Source organism: Doryrhamphus excisus, chromosome 10 (genome assembly GCF_030265055.1).
Source record: "Doryrhamphus excisus isolate RoL2022-K1 chromosome 10, RoL_Dexc_1.0, whole genome shotgun sequence".
NCBI lineage: Eukaryota > Metazoa > Chordata > Actinopteri > Syngnathiformes > Syngnathidae > Doryrhamphus > Doryrhamphus excisus.
The window spans coordinates 15,094,618-15,115,761 of record NC_080475.1 but is presented as its reverse complement, the minus strand read 5'-3'; the positions used below and the strand labels follow the sequence as shown (position 1 = coordinate 15,115,761).

Sequence of the window (21,144 nt, the reverse complement as noted above, 5' to 3'; positions counted from 1 at the left end):
TGGACAGTGCCACTTTAAATAGTGCAGTCCAAATGTGAGAGACATTATGTATAAGCTCCACCAAATATTGTAATATAAGAAGACAGAATACTCACGCAAGGACTCCTGTGACATTTACTTTGTACTTTCAATTCAACACAGCTGGCTAACCCACTGAAGTCTGATATAAAAATAAACTGTATGCTTTCTTGGATGATCAAGCAAATATTTAAAATATTCACATTGGAGGATATTTCATTTTTACCGTTTTTTTTTTTTTTCTTAAACTTTGAACCCATGGCTTATACAAGGCTCCAGCAAATCTATGGCAATACAGTCAGGAAACAATAGCTCGTCATGATCTAATCATCAGTTATTAGTGCACTCACAACAAGCCTATCAAGCCATTCTCAACTGCTGGAGGTCAACAAATAAACACTCAAAAGGCCCACCTAAGAAATATACAAACATGCACAAATATAAATTTAAAATGAAACAAAATCCAACTCTATTAAATCCCTACCACCATGCACTGTCTCAGCAATGCATTAATTCATTGATGATGATGTCAGCCTCCCTGCGGGGATCCGCTGGCTTTTTAATTTTTTTTTTTCATTATAAACTCACACTGGTACATGTTTATATATTTCTGGGGTACAGCTTTTGAGTGTTACCGTGTAATGAGATTGGTGTTCTTCAATAGGTGGCACTGGCTAGATAAGTTATTTTTTATGAATTTATGGCCTATCAAGATTATTTGTAGTTAAGGTGTTTACACATACTTTTTTGTGTCTTAGTCCAAGTCCAAAAGAACTATGGAATTTTGAAATGTAATACCTAATGTCCCATGTCGATACAGTAAATCGATTTTGGAGACAGAAAGAGTATAGGCAAGAGTTTCTTATGTACGTATTTGTTTATTTTTCCTGATTGCAATGTATTTTGAAAGTCATAATTTGTCATTCATCACATTACATGGCATGATGCACCAATTCTACTACACCCATTTACAGGAGGAACACACAGAAACATACACAAGGTTTTACATTGGGAACAGGAAGTTTAGCTCATTGCACTTACAACAGTGAATTGAACACTTTGTTGTTATTATTAGGCTCATTTTTTCATCTCCACCCTCATTTTTTTTTTCATTATTCATATTTTTAAACTTATTGTCCATTTCAGGCCCCCCGCCATATATCAGCCCTCCCCACCCACCCACCCAAAAAATTTACACAGGATCAGGAAAAAAAAAAACTTTTTGTTTTTGATGCCATCTCATTTTACAAACACAACATTTATAGAAACTCCACACAGACCATTATGTTTTTTGTTTCTTTTATATCAGATTATAATTTTTTTTAATGGTTTTAAAACAGTCGGCATGAGCCAGCCACACACGCACGATGCAAATTATTGTCCGCTATCATTCAAGTGAGCTCTTGCTGTTGGTTATGTCGTTTTGTACACACACAAAAAAAAGCACATGTTGGGGTAATTGGAGGCTCAGGGTTGCATACGCTCCGTGTGGTGTGCAAAAGACCCCCCCCCCCCCCCCCACCCCGTTAGTGCCTGTGTGTTAATATGGCCGCTGCTGACACATCCAGGTTGGAAAGAACACGTGTCGTGTTGCTGTCTAACGTGGGCGGCCCTCACCTGCTATTTACATTGGGCAAAACTTTATTTTTAAGTTTACAGTAAAAGAGAAAAAAAAAACCTGGCAGCCCGAGGTGGAATGTCAACGAGGCTCAAAAGGTCAAAAGGGGAGGGGCTTGGATGGGTGGAGTTCTTCGATGGGTGGGTACACGTGTCAGTTCATGCATGTTTTTAAGAAACAAAAAAATAATTATTTTCTAGCTGCTTCCTCTCATAATTTATCTTTCATATACTGTATATCTTTGTGGATGGATATTTTATTTATACTTTATAATCTATCTTACCATAACAGTGATGGTGGTCACTGTCCTACAACATACTGTACACCTGAATGCTACGTTTTTTTTGTTCTGGAAAACATACAAAAAAACTGTCTTTGTCGATTTTATCACTGTAAAATTAAGGGGACAAATAATAAAATTAGATTTTATTGCAAATTTCTGTTTTTTCACTTGCTGTAAAAGTACCGCCCAATATTAAGTTGATAATGTAACATTTACAAACAATATGTGATGCCTGTAATCGCTGATTCCAAAAAAATAAATAACATTAAAAAATAATTGTTAAATACATGCCTTAAGTTGTTTTTATTTTGTTATTGTTTAATGGCTGTCGGATTTGTGAAGAAAAAAAAAGAAAATTAGTGGGTAAAATAATTACACAATATTACACAATAATTAACTATTGTGTAAAAGTACACAATATTTACATTTTTTTCATGGCTGTAAAATCAGCAAAATTATTAAAAAATAAAATGTAAATGCACAACATATATTTATCTTTTTCTGCCGTAAACTTTTTGGGAAAATTAAATTCTATTTAAATTTATTTATATATAAATACACGCACAATTTTTTTAACACATAAGACAAAGTAGTCAATTATTGCTGAGGCTAGCTAACTTATAAAAGAAAAACACTCTATGTCCTCTCAGGGCCTCAAACTATAATAAATCATCCAAAATGATTACTTTCATTTCTGTTTTCCCAACATTTTCCATTTGAAAACACAGTTTATAGGTGCATGGAGAATGTTACGAGCTTTGTTTGACCTAAAGTGGATTTCATCTCCGCTATATAACGCTTACCGTCTACATTTGTGCTTTAAATGTGTGGACTGGTGAATTCACAGACAGCACAATAGGTTGAATGGCTTTCTTCAATTACTCATAATATAGGATAAAAGCCCTTGCTGCTTTATGCATAATTTAAATCACCTGGAGTTCAGATTCAAACATTTAGACAGGACTAATAAATGAGCAAAAATGTAATTATGAGAACTCATGAAGATCTCATCTATGTTAGGTAAAGTAAAACTATTATGTCTTTTAATGGCTGTGGTTAATAAACATACTTTCCTATATTCCTATATTAATACACTTTCATCTTACTCCTTCCGGCTATATATTTCTCTTAATTTTTATAAAATAACATTTTAAATATTTCACAAAAAAATAGTTATTTTGTGTTTAGTGGCATTTTACTGATATTTACGCAAAACAATACGATATTATTGGAAGTAAACATTCAGGCTGCTGATCGTTATCTTTTAATTTCAGCCGCCATCGCTATCAACCCCTGGGTAAAATATATCCTGGAACCCGGTGGTGAGAAACATGCAGCCTGAGGGCCAAATACGGCTCGTCAGAGGATCTGACTTGGCCCGGGATGCAGTTAGATAATACTAAAAGTCTGTTCAATCATTTTTTTTTCTTCCCCCAACATTTAGATACGTAACAGTCGCAGGACTTTGTATATATATACTTTTTTTTTAAATCGTCATATATGAAGTCTCTCAACTAAACCTTATATGTGCCTTTTGTGTTCAACCTTAAAGCCACAAAGTTGTCAAACACTCTAAACCAGTGTTTTTCAACCACTGTGCCCAATTAATTTTTTTAAATGAACATTTATTAATCATTTTCTGCAAATATTACGTCATTGTCCAGTTTCCGAAGCGTAAACACTGGCGGAGCAACGCAATAATCGTCCGTGTGGCAACACGTAACTCGATTGCCTCGTTCCTGCAGTGGACTTAGCGATGCACGTGAGGTTGTTATTGATGTGCCGCATTATTTTTCCGATGTAATAAAACATACCGTGGCTCAAAAAAGGTTGAAAAACACTGCTCAAAACCAAACAATAACCATCCTTATTATTCATTAACACAAACAAATGCCTCCTGCTTATGTTGCTCTTTATGAAAAATGTCAAAACAACATGATAGCAAATGATTGTGACTTCCTCCCCATGATTCGCCTCATTTCTTTATCGTGTTTGTATTATTATTATTATTATTATTATTATTTGTTTCTCCAAATGCGATTCATTGCATAGAACGAGTGGAAATGAGAGGTCTGCCTTGTATCCCCACCCACCATACTTGTGGCTGTTGATTGAACTGTTTTCTTTTCACGGACACATATGTAAAGAACCGCTCCACTCATACAAACATACAAACGTTAGGAACAGAACAATATAGAGGTGACTTTGAGGTTTTTCTTCTTCTTTTTTTTTTTTTTTAAGTCGACGCCGGGCAGCATGCGAAGGTCCCCGGTGAGCATTCGTATGTAGACAATATACAACAGACGTGTTTCTGCTTGTCATGTTCAGCCTTGACAGCACTGCACATTGGATGACGTAGCAAAGCACAGATCCCACAATGCACTGCAGGAGCATCATCAGCAGGGGGGTGAACACTGACCTGAGTAGTTTCCATGACAACTGAGAGAGGTTGCAGGTCAGTCAGGGGAGATAGAAAATGAAAAAGTGTAAAAAAAAAAAAAAAAGTGAATTTTTTTTGGTTCCTTGTTTTTTTTTTCCTGTCATTGACACCATTTTAAAGTGTGCTTTCGTGTGCGGCGTGCATTTGAGTGCTGACGCTTGATGATGGCGATGACATGTGACACAGCCGGCAGATTCCCAAGTGATGATGACAAGTCCGGGTTGTGATACCCTGCAATGCTCTGGGCTCCAGTAATGACTCCTGGCTACAACGTCCCAATATTATTGATCAAAGAGGATCTGTATATACTATATTAATAAGCCACAAATTAGTACTTAGGGGTAACAGTCATGTGCAAAAGTCTTAGGCCACTACTAGCTTTGTTTTGTTTTTTTTCACAGCAGTCCCATTCACTTTTGGTGAGGATCTGGATAAAATTCATTTTTTTCTACCGCTTATCCTCACAAGCGACTGGTGGCCAGCCAATCACAGGGCACATACAGACAAACAACCATTCACACTCACATTCATACCTATGGACAATTTGGAGTCGCTAATTAACCTAGCATGTTTTTGGAATGTGGGAGGAAACCGGAGTACCTGGAGAAAACCCACACATGCATGGGGAGAACACCCGAGGGTGGAATTGAACTCGGGTCTCCTAACTGTGAGGCCTGCGTGCTTATCACTCGACCACCGTGCAGCCCAATTCTATTACTAATTTGGAGTTCAACCTTTTAGCATTTAGTTCCTGTTCCTTGGTGGAGACTGATGCCCTCCTGAGTTTGCTAAAAAAAAACCCAACATAATTAAGCATAATTAAACATAATTAATAATTAAAATATATGTATAAAACACAAAAAACAGTGGCCTAGGACTTTTGCTTTGCACTGCATGATTGATGAGCGTTACATCATTGGCAAGTTAGACAGACGAAGGCAACACATTTCTACCGCACCACACAATTGTGCTCTTGAACGCCTCTTACTCTATTGCTTCTGTATATCATACTTCTCCAGGGGTGTAAAAAAAAAACAAACAAAAAAATCAACCAAAGCATTACAATTACAAAACAATAGAAAAAAAGATACAAATATAAATGATATCATAAAAAAATAGTCCACTTTGACTTCAAAATGAAACGTAATTAAGGCCTTGAGGGGAAATGAAAGGAAATAAAATAAAAAACAGAAGACATACATAAAAAAACAAAAAACAAATGTGGAATATATCACAGTCGGTATAACCAAATGTAACCAAGTTAAATGACTTGTTCATGCCTGAAAACCAACCGCACCACAACCACTTCCTGTATTTCGCTTATCTCTCCATTCCTGCCTCAATGCGTTTTGCCGTGTCTTTATGGCCTCCGTTTAGTGATGATGAACAGTGTAAAGGTCTTGGGGATATAAAATTCCATGCATTCCAACGTCCTACATATTATTATTATTATTATTATTATTATTATTACTATTATTATTTTCTCCCTCTGATGTTTTACTTCATTAAATACACATTAAGGAGTATTTGAGAATTACAAAACAGAACGGGCATTCAGGAAAGCGAGGAAGTACGGGAGGAATAATCTGGAATGTGGATCGAAACTGTGGAAAAGAAACGGCCACCGTTGTCTTCTTCATTCCACGTGATGCTTTCTCGGGAATTTGACAGGAAGAAAGAAGAGGTATGCAGTACCAGAAAAACCTGCAGTATCGTTATTATTCCATGTTCCTCGCTTCTCAAAATTTCCTTGGAATAGAGAGAGATTAGAGCTGAGGTCTTTTCTCCAATCGGTCCCAGGCATCCCAAGCTGGTCCTTTTATATGCTGCTGACAAGGAAAAAGCAGCAAATGATGGCGTCGTTTTCATACACGTGTCATGGCGGCGGATCCCTTTTAACGTTCCCTTTTTTATCCAAATCCATGTGGTAGCGACTGACGGCAGCAAAACAATATGCTTCAGCCACCAGTTGGCTCTTTTTCATAATCAGCGCAGGAAGGGGAGTCGGTTTGATGTCTTTTCACGATGTCCGATGACAGTTTGGAATATCTGTGGGGGAGAAAAAAACAAATTGGAAGGCCGAATCAATGCAAACTGCAAGCCACCGTATCAAGTTCAAGTTAGCTATGTTAGCTTCTTTTCTGGGGAATCTGAGTCTCATAGATCAGTTCTCCTGGTTCTCTGTCAGGCCATTGTTAACCGTGGAGTCCTTCCCGATGCTGTGTTGGTCTTCTCAAAGGTTAACAAGATTTTTTATGAATGTGTGTAATGTGCAATAAAGACATTGACCACCAGATGGCGTCCGTGTCTCAGACATTGATGAATACAATATAAAGCTGCGACTCTCAGGGATACAGGTACACCCGCCTAGTCTAGACCAGGAGGGCCAAAACTCAACGTCTACTTTGGGTTGTAGGCCGAACTGGAGATTACCCCCCCAATGCATTTTTTTTGTATGCATTCATTCCTGTTTATACTATTTTTGGTAGTCTGCGGATATACAACTATGGTTATTTGGCGTGTTTGTTGGTTTAACCTATTCATCAATCTGTCAATGTCCAGGAAAAAGCTAACACAGCTTTCCCAGCATGCTTTGCTGTTTGTCTTGTGCGTCTTTAAGGTGTTATTTTATACAGACAGTTCAATTAGTTTAACTTTTGGCCAAAATCTAGCAGCGTCATCCCAATAAAAGTTAGTTTATTGGGATGTTACTACGGTACTATGGTACACATAATGTCATTGTATGGTCATATCACCTCGTACTTCGGTACGAGGTACATTATTAAAAAAAACAAAAAAAACCTTAAACTGTATTATGGAAAGCAGGAAGTGAACAAATGTAACAGTTACTGATTGTAAAAGTACCAGATGGAGGGGTAGGATTTAATAAGCTTTGCTTCTTCCTACTCCTTTTGGACATGTGGAACTGTGAACTGATTATGGGATGCACTCAATTGGAATCTGATGCATGTTCAAATGAAATATTACCATTACCATAAAACATTGACTACATGACGTGAGTGCATTGAGTACTCAAGGACATTCACATGAGACTATAATGGGTCTTGGCCATTAGCTCCTATGTTCCTATAGGCATAGCATGATAATGGATCAGGACACTTTGGTGTAAAATTCACAGCTTGGTGGCTTCACTCAAAGCAGTAAAAGAATTAGACCTTCCTTGCAGGTCATATGAGTTGAAGTACTCACCAATATGCTTGGGTCTTCACTCTGCCCTCTCTCTCTCTCTCTCTCTCTCTCTCTCTCTCTCTCTCTCTCTCCTTCTGTCTCTCTCCCAGGTAATTAAAAAACAGGAACATCACAGGTTTTTCTGGTACAAGGTCTCATGGCTTTGTGTTTTTACATAGTCCTGCAAATACACAAATATATTTTGTCAGTAAAATTCCCTTAAAAAAAGCAGCAAGTAATGCTCACCCTAGATTATTAAATCTTGCAATATTGTATTAACCATGTTTACATTTTCTGTCAAAGAGATGAGAAAGTTGTCATATCATATAAGTTCACAAAGCCTTTACAGGATGATAGCTGCTGGACTGACCTTTTGAAATACATTAAAACACACCGTTTTCACGGGAACCACGAAATCCAAAGAAATACAGCTGAATAGGTGCAGATTCTGGAAGAACTCTCTGTGCTGGTCATTGTGTGTAGCCGCTCTATAGGAGTCCACAACTCAATACAAATAGGTCCCCTTTAAGACCAGTTAAAAAGAGTGCCCACAACAAGCTAAAACTCAACTCTGAATCCCTAACGTCACTTCCTGTCTTAACTCGCTCCTTCTGTCTCTCTCCCAGGTAATGCCGTCACTTGATTGATATACAGGGCAGCCATTCAGATGACAACTGAATGTTGCCCTTCGGGCGACCAATCAAATCAAACAACGTCTCTAAGTGCAGCAGAACTTACGATGTCAGCCTATCATCCATCCCCGTTACTTGATTGACATACAGGACAACCAGTCAGATGACACCTAAATTTTGACCTTTAGGTCACCGCTCATGCGTAAACAACGATGCAAAGTGCTAAGCTAGTCGGCGAATTGCGTCAGATTTTAAGCCCTCGCTAAAGTTTATGGTCACTAAAATGAGTGAAGGAGCTGGACCAAGTAAAAAGGCAAAAACATATCACTTCCATACGGAATGGGAGGTGGACTTTTTTTTCACAATGTCTTTTTCAAAGTGCGTTTGCCTCATATGCCATTCTACCATCGCAGTACCAAAGAAGGGAAATGTGGAGTAATGTGGAGGTAATTACAAAAAATGTTAATTGTTAATTATGTGTGTTTTGCAATATTGGCTCATTTGGTTATGTAAGGTACATCAACATACATTGTACGTACAGATAATCCTCAATACATTTGACAATAAATAGATGTTTTGCATTTTTGTAGTGGGTAGATCATTTTGACTCGGTCATTTTAAAAGTAGCTCGCATGCTGAAAAATTGTGAGCACCCCTGCCCTAGATTATTAAATATTGCAACATTGTATTAACCATGTTTACATTTTCTGTCAAAGAGAATTAGGTTCTCCGGGGTGATAAAGTTGTCAGAGCCTTTACATGATGATAGCTGCTGTACTGACCTTTGTACTGAAATACATTAAAACACAACGTTTCCACGAGAACCACAAAATCCAAAGAAATACAGCTGAATAGGTGCAGATTCTGGAAGAACTAGACAGCTCTTTGTGCTGTTTATTGTGCTGTGTAGCTGCTCTATAGGAGTCCACAACTCAATACAAATAGGTCCCCTTTAAGACCAGTTGAAAAATAGCTCACAACAAGCTAAAACTCAACTCTGAATCCCCAACGTCACTTCCTTTCAGTCCACTAGAAGCTAAAACTCAACTCTGAAACCCAACTTCCTGTCCGCCATCCAATAAACTGTCTTAAATGGCTTTGTGATTGTATTTGACGATGTCAACTACATCGGGTCATACCAATGTAAAAGTGACTCAGTAAAACAAATCCAACATATAAACAAACAAACCCTTTTGAAGAAAGCCGAAGTTCCGATTTAATGGAGTTGCTAACATAGTAAAGCTACACAATTTCCACTCGCACATAGAAAAACCAAGCGTGACGCTGTGTGATAGCGGGGAAGAAACAACACTCTGCCACCACCTGGAAACACTCCTTTGGGAGAAGACTTGAGTTGCAGCGTCCTCTCAAATCCACAACAACAGCATCCCACCAGACATTCATCCAGTCCACAGAGGTTTATCCTGGAAGCTAATGCTACAATTTAGTATTTCAATTTCATTTTAATTGTGCTATACAAATAAAGTTTGAATTGAATTGATCATTTTTGTCCAGGTTGGTTGTAAAAGTATCCCCATTTGAACCTCTTTGCATACTTTCTTACAAAAATAACAATGAATACACATTATAGAGTGCATGCAAACACACCTTAAACGCAGCACTTCAGAAGAAAGAGGTGAACTTTTTGCCAAAACCGGATATAGCTGGAAAAAAAAACAACAAAACATAAATTAATCTATCTGGAGAAATCTTTTGTGATTGCACCAAAGCCAAATAATGTGCAATAACTATACATAATTGCTGATGATACCTTCTCCCAGTTTCCCAGCCTGCTCAGCAGCTCCTCCTGGCAGGATCTTGGACAACATGCTGTCTCCCTCCATGCCCGGCTGACCTGCTGCTGCACTGCCAATCCCTCCTGGCCGGGGAGCAGCTTTGGAGCCTGCACGGGGATGATTAAGAAAATGAGGGCGAGGAAGAAAGGTGAAAAGGAACATAAGGATGATGGTGAGATAGCAGAACAAAAGCCCTCATTCAATTTTATGAACTAAAGTCGGTGAATGATACCATTTTTGCAATCATTATCAATACTATTTTGAATATCGTCTGGACTCTTTATCCATTGACAGTGGCTGTAGCACGGTATGTACTTCACCTATGCCCGTGAGTGGTGGTTGAGCTCCTTTTGAGGCCATTACAGGGGCTGCTTTTGCTCCAATGGCTGTGGCTGGAGGTGTCTCAATCTTGGCCTGCAAAAACATTTCATTGTTCTTTATTCTTCTCACATACATGGTCATTAGAAACAATGGGGGAATTCACTTTACACTTGACTTCTATCTACAGTATTGTAGTCTAATTTAGTAGTAGTAGTAGTTCTAATCTGCCAGAATGACATCAGCTTCCTCAATGAGCTGAATAACTTCTTTGGAAGGTTCGAGGCTCTAAACAACAACCCTGCGAGGAAGGCTACCCCCCACCCCGATGAAGAGGCAGTCAAGTTGGATGTGTGGAAAGCTGCAGGCTCCAACGCCATTCCAAGATGTCCGTGAGCATGTGGGCTCACGGACATCTTCAACACCTCACTGGCCCAGGCTGTCATCCCCCCATGTTTCAAGTCTGCCACAATAATTCCAGTGCCCAAGAAATCCTCCATCACATATCTAAACGACTTTCGGCCCATTGCACTTACATCCACCATCATGAAATGCTTCGAGAGAGTGGTTAAGGACCATATCACCTCCAAACTCCCCCCATCACTCGACCCATTCCAATTTGCATACCAGCCAAACCGCTCCACTGAGGACGCCATCTCCACTGTCTATGTCTATGTCTAGATGAGTATCAAGTTAAACTGTGACCAGTGCCAGTTAAGGGTCAGTTAGGGTACAACATCCTGTGTTGTGTTCCATCTTTTTATCTTCAGTGGGGGGGAACCAAAAAGGCCTCAGGAATTTACCATTATTTACTCAGGATGCAAGAAAGATAATGGGGTGAAGAAAGAAGTATCTCGGGAACAGGATCCTGGTCCATCCCCCAACTCCACCCCATCTAAGGCGATCTACAAAAAGCTCTGGGATGCAAGAATCAGGGCTGACTTTCCTTCTTATTGTCGGGAGGCGGACATTGGAAGAGAAACTCAGCCCAGGATCCTGTTTTTGTGATTTTATTCTTCATTCATTCATTTTCTACCGCTTTTCTACCCTCACTAGGGTCGCGGGGGGTGCTGGAGCCTAGCCCAGCTGTCTTTGGGCGAGAGGCGGGGTACACCCTGGACTGGGCGACAGCCAGCCAATCACAGGGCACATATAGACAAACAACCATTCACACTCACATTCATACCTATGGACAATTTGGAGTCGCCAATTAACCTAGCATGTTTTTGGAATGTGGGAGGAAACCGGAGTACCCGGAGAAAACCCACGGATGCCCGGGGAGAACATGCAAACTCCACACAGAGATGGCCGAGGGTGGCATCGAACCCTCGAATCCTCCTAGCTGGGAGGTCTGCGCTCTAACCACTCGACCGCCGTGCCACCTGATTTTATCCTGTCTGACCAATTTTACAATATATGATGTTAACTTTTACTAGTGTGTGAGTTTTATTCCTTCTCATAAGCGGAGATTAACGAATACGCTCTGGGAGTTGAAATTTACTTAAACAAGTGGTCTTGGAGGCCTTAATTTAATTTCTTAATACCTTAATTTCTTCTCCAACTGTATATACCTTGGTTTTCACCATTAGGTCAGGTTTAAACCAAAACGTACAAACTTAAACCAAAATGTACCAATTTTGGTTTAAACAAAAAAAAAAAGTTTTGGTTTAAACCAAAACTTTTAGACCAAAACGTACCAGTTTTGGTTTAAACGCCTCAATAGGGGAGAATTTGGAGTTTTTCTGCTCCATACTTCCCACTTTCCTGCGCTTGCTGTTTTGGGGGTTTGGGGGAATATATTGTAAAATGACTACTTTATTGTACATTGAATATGACTTTTTATTTTGGTAAACTCTAGTTGAACTTAAGAAGGCTACGTGACTTGGACAGGCCAACGTGACCTGATTGTTACACAGGATGTTTCTGGATGTGTTTGGAGTCCAAGATGTTCTGCCATAATACTTCCAGGTCCAGTCACGAGGCATGACCAGATAAGGACTGAATTCTGGAAATCCACCTCATTGCTATTGTTCATGAGGTGTGTATAAGTGCTTTATTAAATAAACACAGGGACCCTTTTCCTACAACTGCAGAGGTGGTTCGTGTTGCATTATTTGCCAACCAGCTACGTTCGGGGGACATGGCAGTCAGTTAGTCAACTTTCCTAATACAACTCCAATTGGTTTCCTCATTGCAATAAATCCCAGCATGAACTCACCCTTGTGTTAATTCTCTCTGTAATAATACAGAGGGTAGTGTGACAGAGGAAGAAGAAACCGGAAGTGGGTGTGGTTTCACCGGAGACGGGCGAAGCTTAAAGCTGTACATTATTTTAAGTCTGAAATTGACCACAAAAAAAAGACCACAACTTTTCTGCATCACAGTATAAGTCGGGTTGAAAGTGTGAGCAAAAAGTCAGGACCAATACACAGAAAGTACATGTATTTAAATTTTAAAAAAATCTTTAAATTATTGTTATTTATTCAAAATGATTTAAATTATTTGTGCAATTTACTGTTTACGCTGTACATTGTTGTTCATATTTGATATCATCTATTTATTCACCACATTATTATTATTATTATTATTATTATTATTATACGGGAGCCAGGCAACAACATTTCGTTGGCAATTTCACTGCTGTGTTATTGCGCAATGACAATAAAGGAAGTCCGTCCATCCATCCGTCCATCCATCCATCCATTTTATCAGATGTAAACAAAGTGGGTGTATATTTAGCATGCAAACACTAAACGTATTCCTTCAGCTCACCATAGGGGTCGATGTGGTTCCTGTTGGACCCATCTGTCTGGCCTGACCCATTGGCCCACTTGCTGCTCCTCCTCCCATTTGACCAGGTTTGGCCTGACCCTGCCCCATCCCCATGTTCTGTCCCTGGGCTGGGGGCTGTTGCTGAGCACTCGTGGTGGTTGGAGTCCCTTGCTGCCCTGGCCTGACTGTGGAAGTCTGGGCTTGCTGTTGGAGCTGAGTCCTCTGTCCTTGAGGACCGTCATTCTGGGATACTTGACCACTCGGTCGTCCGGATCCCGCCGTACTACCTGTGGGACCCTGACCTCTTGAAGAGGTGCCAGACCTAGGGGCACCTAGATGTGGGTAATGAGGGACGATATTTGATTAAAAATCTGATTTAATATACTTTAGCTTGAATGGATTTAATAAAAACCGACCTGGTGCTTGGCCCTGCATGTCCACTTGTTGCTGAGACTTGCTGCGGGAAGAGCGATGTGTATCCCCTTGCCTGGAGGATCTCTGGCTATGATGGTGACCAGATGAATCCCGGGAGTATTCTGACGAGTGGTAGCCTCCGGACCTCGAATCTCCACGTCTTCCTGACGATGACGACCGTCCCGAAGGGTCGTGCCGCATAGACGTGTCTTTTGGGTGGCCCTTAGATGACCGAGAAGACCTTGGTTCATCTGAATGACGTGTTGAAGACGAGTGTCGACTCGAGCTTCCATGGTGCCGATGGTCACGGGACGAAGCGTGTCGCCCTCCGTGGCTGTACTCATCCTGGGGCCACAGGTCCTCCTCGGGAGGCTCGTCATAATCATGATAGGTGTGTTTGACACCATGGCGACTCCTTCCGGTCGAGTGGCTGCTGCCGTAGTGGCGAGAACTGGAGCGCGGCTTCTCAAACCAGTCAGTTTCTTCCTGGCCCAGATGGTAGGCTTTGGAAACCGAGAGCAGATCACAGTCAATCTCCATGTCGTTCGGGGACAGCGGCATGCAGGCTGAGAAAAAGAAGGAAGAAGACCACCCACATGCCAAAGAAGGAGAAGACACAGAAAATCAAAATAAAAGTTGTACATCCATGCAGAGTACAATTTACGTCACTTTCACATTACGAGACTAACTCGATCAAATGAACACTGCAAAATTGTCTGCTATAAAAAAAGCTATGGTGGTTATCTTTCCATTGCCAAGGTTTAAGCCAATCATGTTGGATGATACAGTACCTTGATATCGTTTAACCATAATTGATCCTAGCAAAATGTGTAGTAACACTGATGAATTTGACCTTACAAAATAATAACAAGACTGTTTTGCAGTGCGACCTAAATCCAGAAACGAAAAACATGTATAAAACATCAATGCAAAAGATACCGATAACGACATAACCCTGTAAGATAATTTGCATTGGTGGCGTGCAAAGAAGACCTTCCAAGGGAATCAGAGTGGTGCGAACGAAGAAAACGACCACGCCGTAGAACCATGCGAGTACTGGACAAACAGATGACCAGACGGACAGGCGGAGGGACGGACAGGCAGGCAGACAGACAGACAGCAGTCCACTGAAATGAGAGCTCCAAGTGACTCTCAGGAAGAAGAAAACATCGGCATGCAACAGCTAGCTCTGCCTTTTTCTTCTCTTGGTCTTTTCTAAGCCTATTCACTGGGTGGGTGGGGGACATTTAGATAAACGGTGGGGGCAGTAGTAGATAGTGAGACTGTGGGCGTTCAGCTCCCACAATTACCTTCACTGTCTGACACAGCACAATGATAATCGTCTATTAAGTACGTATCATCCGACTTGTAGACATGGGTCCGTGGTAGGTCTCGGATGTGGTCTTGCACATCTGGCAGAGAGTGACTGGAACCATATTGGCCGTAATAGTAATGGTATCTACTGCTGCGACTGTCGTAGGGGTCGGGGCCTAAGCTGGACGATCGCCCGGAGCTCATGAGTCTCCCCAGTGGACTGAGTGGGCTCTCTTCTTCAGAGTACTGCCTGGTTGGGTGCCGCCCTCGATTGTAGCCACATCGGTAGGAGCGGTCGTCCCTCTCGTAGGATCTGCTGCGGTACCCAGAGTAGTCTTTGGCTGTGATCTTGTCCATGCCATATCCGGTGGAGCGGGAGCGGCCGGTGGAAGTGTAGTAGATCCGATCATCCTCCTCCCCCAATGAGCCGTAGTATCGACTACTATGGGCGGTGCCACTTCCAGCGTCGTATGTACTCCTCTTAAAGCCGTAGTCCTCTATCAGTTGACGTCCCCGAATATGGGCGGCGGCGTAACCACCGCCAGATGCTGAAGAATAGGAGGCTAGGTCTGCCTCGACATCCCGTGCCTCCTCAATAGGGGAGAACTTCGAGATTTTCTGCTCCATACCGCCGAGTTTCCTGTGCTTGCTGCGTTTGGTGGACATGACAGCAGGAGCCAGAAGGCTTCTAGGGGATGAAGATTTCTGCACCCCAGATCGGAAGCTGTCGTGTTTGTAGTCGTAGTCATAGTAATAGGAGGATCCCCCACCCAAGCTAGTGCTCACGCTGCTGCTGCCCCCTAGAGGTCCGTGCCTGTAGCTGCTCTTACCCCTGCCATGGTGGTCGTACAATTCTTCCTGCATCGCTGCCTCCTCCTCGGGTGCCCTGCCGTACATGGAGCTGCCAGTTCCCCCACGCGTCGTGCCGCCAATGGTGGTGCTGTGCCCGTGGGTGTCGCCGGGATAACGTCCAGTGCCGCCGTGATGCATCATGTCCACCGTTGTCGTGCCCAGCCCATTTTTTGCCGTCAGCTCACTTACATCATCAATCATCATGTAGTTCCTCGGGATGTTTTGTTCTAAGCCAGGCGCCCCATACATTCCTTCCGCTGTGCTGTAGGTGGACGGACTATCCACAGCATGCCCGTAGGCATTGGATACCGTTGGTGTATACTGTCCATACGAACTTGCTGTTGTTGTGTAGGAATAAGCATTAGTGGTGGTTGTGGTGTACTGGCCGTACGAACTAATCGTGGTGGATGTATACTGTCCATACGTGCTAGGCGGCATGGTCGTGAACCCGCCGTAACTGCTGGACACCGTTGCCGAGCCATAGGGTCCATAGTTGGCCATGGTTGTCGTTCCAGTGTATTGACCATACGCGGGGGCTGAACTGGAGTAGGTGCTGTCTTGTGCCGTGGTGGTAACCACAACGGTAGGGTTGCTGATTGTCTCGTAATTGGTGGGCATTTTATGCTCCAAATCGGCCAGCGACGTCTGTCTGGGCCTTCCATGATGCACTGTCAAAATATCGGTTTGGGGCTGCCCAGGGTAAGGGGTGCTCTGGCTGGGGTAAGAGGACACAGCACTTGGATAAGGTGAGCTGTGGGTGGGGTATGGGGGCTGACCGGGTGGTGCGGGCCCGAAACCCGTGTGCCCTGGTTGAGGCTGAGGTTGCGGTGCGGCTGGCAACCCAATGTCAGTTTGGGGATATGGGGGTTGAGTTTGGGGGTATGTGTGGGAAGAGTATGATGTTTGAGATTGGTATGATGGTCCCGAAGGGTGAACATGGCTCTGGAGGGGTGTCGGTTGCGGCAGTGCCTGGGACTGAGACACTGTTGGGTAAGGAGGCTGGTTAAAGGGACTGGAGGACTGGTAGGGCAAACTTGATTGAGTGGGGGCTGCTGGTTGGCTCTGGGGGTATTGCGAGGAAAGGAAAGACGATGTGGGTGGGTATTGGGCTGCTGTGTTCAGATCGTTGGTGAAATGGCTCAGAGGAGCAGTACTTGGTCTCGTTAGTAGTCCATTGGTCTCATGTGATGCTGCTGCAGCCGCTAATCGTAGGTTATTTAATTCGCTATCTGACATATAGTCCCGAGTGTCGCCCATGCACCGCAGATAAGCAATATCCCTCCTCTCCCTCTCCTTGACCAGCGTCTCTTTCCTTTGGTGGATCCCTAGCTCGAGGTACCTCAGCTTAGCATCAATCTCTTTCTCCTCTTCCTCCAGCTCAGCTTGCTGCTTTCTCAGTTTGGTTGATTCTTGCTCTACAGCCTTCAGCTCATGGGTGAGGTCTTTGAGGAGGCTGGCTTTAGCGGCTAGGCCAGACCTGGAGCTGGGCTTGTGGCTGGGCACGGATGGCAAGTAGACCTGTTGGAGGGCAGGAGTCATCAGAGGCAGATGAACCGATGTAGTAGTTTCTTCTGGAGGCGGGCTTGGCAGGGTTCTCTTGACTTTACGGAGCAGCGAGCTTTGCTGAAGGGCCGCCAGCTGGAGAATGAGAGAGAGGGTGGGGGTGGAAGAGCAGTATAATATGGGGACGACAAAGACAACAAAGTATGAGAAGATATAATAAAACCAAAGAATAGGAGGGTGTGATCATTAAGATGGTTGGCAGAAGAACATGGATGTTGTGGATATGTTGGGATTAAAGATTATGAGGATATAAGGAAAGCAGAACAAAGTTGTTAAGGAAAAGTGTGTGTGTGTGGGGGGGGGTATTCATAATAGTGGTAGGAGAAATTTGAATTGGGAGAACAGATAATATGACAAGAACAGGAAGGAGGAAAACTCCAAACAACAAGAAAAAGATGAAAAAAATAAATATAAAGAATACATGCATCCAAGGAGACAAGGGAGACAGACAAGAAGACAAGGACAACAAGAAACAACAGGGGCTCGTGTTAGAAGACATACACCAAAAAACCTTAAATTAGCATTTCAACCAAACAGCAGTTTATAATGGAAACAATATTTTGATATTTTGTTATTAAAACTATTTTTTGTAGGTAGCTCGTCTTCGCCGTAAATACACATTCTCCACACTTCCGTGACTGTCCTTCATAATAATGTCTGTGTAAACAAAACAAAAGCATCATGAATATTTTATATACAGTTGGAATTGCATGGGTGACTACATCTTCTTTAATCGCAGGCACAGGCGTTACAGTTTGGTGAAAATTTGGTAGCAATGTACGCAGAGGCTGGAATCCGGTTAGAAAAGTTAGCTCTGCTTTCAAAACATTATTGTCATTGGTGAAAAATATTTTGTGTCTTGAATCCTAAACCTCATATCACAAATATACAACATAAGGTGGCCAGAAATATTTCAATATCGAACAAAGCTAAATTTGTTCTCAATCAGAAATCACTCCACACTCTTTATTGCTCTCTGGTTCTACAATATCTTACTTATTGTGTGGAAATATGGGCTAATAACTATAAAAGCAATCTTCATTCTTCAAGCTAAATGTACTGCAAAAAAGGTCAGTTAGGATAATTCATAATGCCGCCTACAGAGAACATACTAACTCCTTATTTCTAAAATCACAAATACTTCAACTTGTTGATATAGTTCATCTTCAAACAGCTAAAATAATGCAAAATACCCAGTTCCCTAAAAATGTCATCCAATACTGGAACCAATACTAAGAGAGGAGAAATATGATCTCAGGGAAGAACTACATTTGAAACACTTATATGCTAGGACTACGTTAAAAAGCCATAGCATTTCAGTATGTGGAATCAAACTATGGAATGGATTGAGTAAGGAAGTCAAACAATGCACAACGATGAGCCAATTCAAGAAACAATACAAGCAGTTGATGTTTGCTAAATACAAGGATGAAGAGTCTTGAACCAGTCATGATGTGCTATATATATCACTATATTGACACTTACTATGGTACCCATTATGTCATTGGATGGTCATATGACCTCGTACTTCGGTACGTGATAAAAATAAAAATTAAAAAAAACAAAAAAAAAACAAAAAAAAACTTAAACTATATTAGGAAAGCAGGAAGTGAACAAATGTAAAAGTTACTGATTGTAAAAGTACCAGATGGAGGGGTAGGATTTAATAAGCTTTGCTTCTTCCTACTCCTTTTGGACATGTGGAACTGTGAACTGATTATGTGATGCATTCAATTGTAATCTGATGCATGTTCAAATGAAATTAAACCATTACCATTACCATTACCATTATCATTACCATATAAATCCATTCTCTTTAATGTGATTATTGTTAGTATGATTTGAGTGACGTTACCTGGCTCTGGAGTGCTTGTTGTTGATACAGGGACAGCCTTGCCCTGGTGTGCTCATCGGCAGTAGGACTGAGAGATTTGGGATCTGACATGGACCTTTGTGTGGTCTTCATTGGTTTGGGCACAGAAGGATGTCGCTGTGGGGATTCAGCGGTGTACGACTTCTGCTGAGGGGTCACATGAGCCTTGTTCAACCTTTCACTGGATAGCGAATTCTCCAACAAGCGATGCGGAGACACGGGAGAGACAGGAGAGTAGAGGACCTGTGGGGATTTCGGAACTGTCTGCTGCTGCCGGATGATGCTGGAGATGGACTCGTTGTGTAGGTGGTTGTGAGGCTGGTAGTTAATATCAAGCGGGTCGGGACGCCGGCGTTCAAACTTGGCGGCGTTTGCTGTGATATGCTGCTGCTGGCGGTGATGTGTGGAAATGTCAGCAGAACCAGACTGCTGGGTTCCACAGCCGGTGGAGGAAGAGTAGGGGCTCACTGTGGTTGGTATGCTGAGCTGCGGAGCGACAACACCTTGAGACTGGGCTTCTGGTTCAGTCTGGCATGCTAGCGACTGTCCCTTTGTGGTCCGTTCCGGTCCTGATATATAATGCACAATCTCTACTTTATTTGGGTCTGGTAATGTCACATGGATCGCGGGGGAGACCCTTCCAAGGTGTTCTACTTCGGTCTGGCAAGACATTTCCCTGATGGTTTGGACCGCGATACTGGAGGACACCATATTGGCGGTCCTGGTTTTGGACACGGTGCTTGCCGTGGTTGTGGCAGGAACGCCGCCAGTGGCGGTGGATTCAGAATGCCGAGAGTAACGGGAACGTCTACGGCGCACTGGCTGTCCAGTTTCAGCTTTGTCCTCGTCGTCATCTGTCTGAACTGAGCAGTCCACGCTACGTCCACGCCTCCTGGTTCGATGACGCATCATGTACCTGACAGAAAGAAGAATTCAACAATTATGATTCCTAAATATTCATTTTTAAATAAGCATAATTACATTGTAATTACATAAACATATCTTACCTCTCCTCTCCATCTTCGTCATCTGTTTGTACACAACTGTCCACGTTCCTGCGTGGGGAGACATGGAAGACCACGCCTTCTCCGTCTAAACTGTCTCTGCTCAGTCTGGTCATGGAACTGTGTTTCCTCATGTTGCTTCTGGTCTCAACGTGCTCATCGTGAATCCTCAGACACATCTCCGAAGAGGAGTTTGGGAGGGACCGGGATCCAATTTGAGGGTCAGTGAAAGGATGGAGAGGTTGTCCATCCGTGTCCATCTGCAACGGAGGACATTTTTTATTATTTCTAAAATCACAAATACTTAAACTTGCTGATATAGTTCATCTTCAAACAGCTAAAATAATGCATAAGGCTAAAAATAACCAATTCCCTAAAAATGTCATCCAATACTTCTCTACAAGAGAGGAGAAATATGATCTCAGGGAAGAACTCAACACTTATATGCAATATGGAATCAAACTATGGAATGGATTGAGTAAGGAAGTCAAACAATGCACAATGATGAGCCAATTCAAGAAACAATACAAGCAGTTGATGTTTGCTAAATACAAGGATGAAGAGTCTTGAACCAGTCATGATGTGCTATATATATCACTATATTGACACTTACTATGGTACTATATTGACAGTATGGTACTATATTGACACTATATTGACAGTTACTATGGTACCAATTATGTCATTGTATGGTCATATCACCTTGTACTACGGTACTTGACAAAAAAATAAAACGAAATAAAACAAAATTAAATTAAATAAAAATAAAAAAAATAAAAAAAATAATAATTATATTAGGAAAGCAGGAAGTGAACAAATGTGAGTCTTGAACCAGTCATGATGTGCTGTATATATCACTATATTGACACTTACTATGGTACTATATTGACAGTATGGTACTATATTGACACTATATTGACAGTTACTATGGTACCGATTATGTCATTGTATGGTCATATCACCTTGTACTACGGTACTTGACAAAAAAATAAAACAAAATAAAACAAAATTAAATTAAATAAAAATAAAAAAAATAAAAAAATAATAATTATATTAGG

At 41.8% G+C, this 21,144-nt stretch overlaps 1 protein-coding gene across 4 annotated transcripts in view; it reads right to left on the bottom strand.

Annotated features, from left to right (window-relative positions):
• Nucleotides 1–1,200: 1,200 nt before the first annotated feature.
• Nucleotides 1,201–21,144, bottom strand: part of bsna (bassoon presynaptic cytomatrix protein a) — a 73,838-nt gene continuing 53,894 nt past the window's right edge. Inside the window, exons 7-17 of one of the 4 annotated variants that reach the window (XM_058084002.1) lie at nt 20,090–20,346; nt 19,065–19,998; nt 14,791–17,284; nt 13,483–13,983; nt 13,067–13,398; nt 10,297–10,390; nt 9,952–10,083; nt 9,789–9,844; nt 7,641–7,729; nt 7,570–7,610; nt 1,201–6,408 (exon numbers count right to left, since the gene is read on the bottom strand). In XM_058084002.1, the coding sequence (XP_057939985.1) occupies nt 9,804–9,844; nt 9,952–10,083; nt 10,297–10,390; nt 13,067–13,398; nt 13,483–13,983; nt 14,791–17,284; nt 19,065–19,998; nt 20,090–20,346 (4,785 nt within the window). In that variant the 3' untranslated portion in view covers nt 1,201–6,408; nt 7,570–7,610; nt 7,641–7,729; nt 9,789–9,803. Of the gene's footprint in view, nt 6,409–7,569; nt 7,730–9,788; nt 9,845–9,951; nt 10,084–10,296; nt 10,391–13,066; nt 13,399–13,482; nt 14,047–14,790; nt 17,285–19,064; nt 19,999–20,089; nt 20,347–21,144 lie in introns of all 4 variants that reach the window. The other 3 variants (XM_058084001.1, XM_058084003.1, XM_058084004.1) reach the window with 3 other exon arrangements.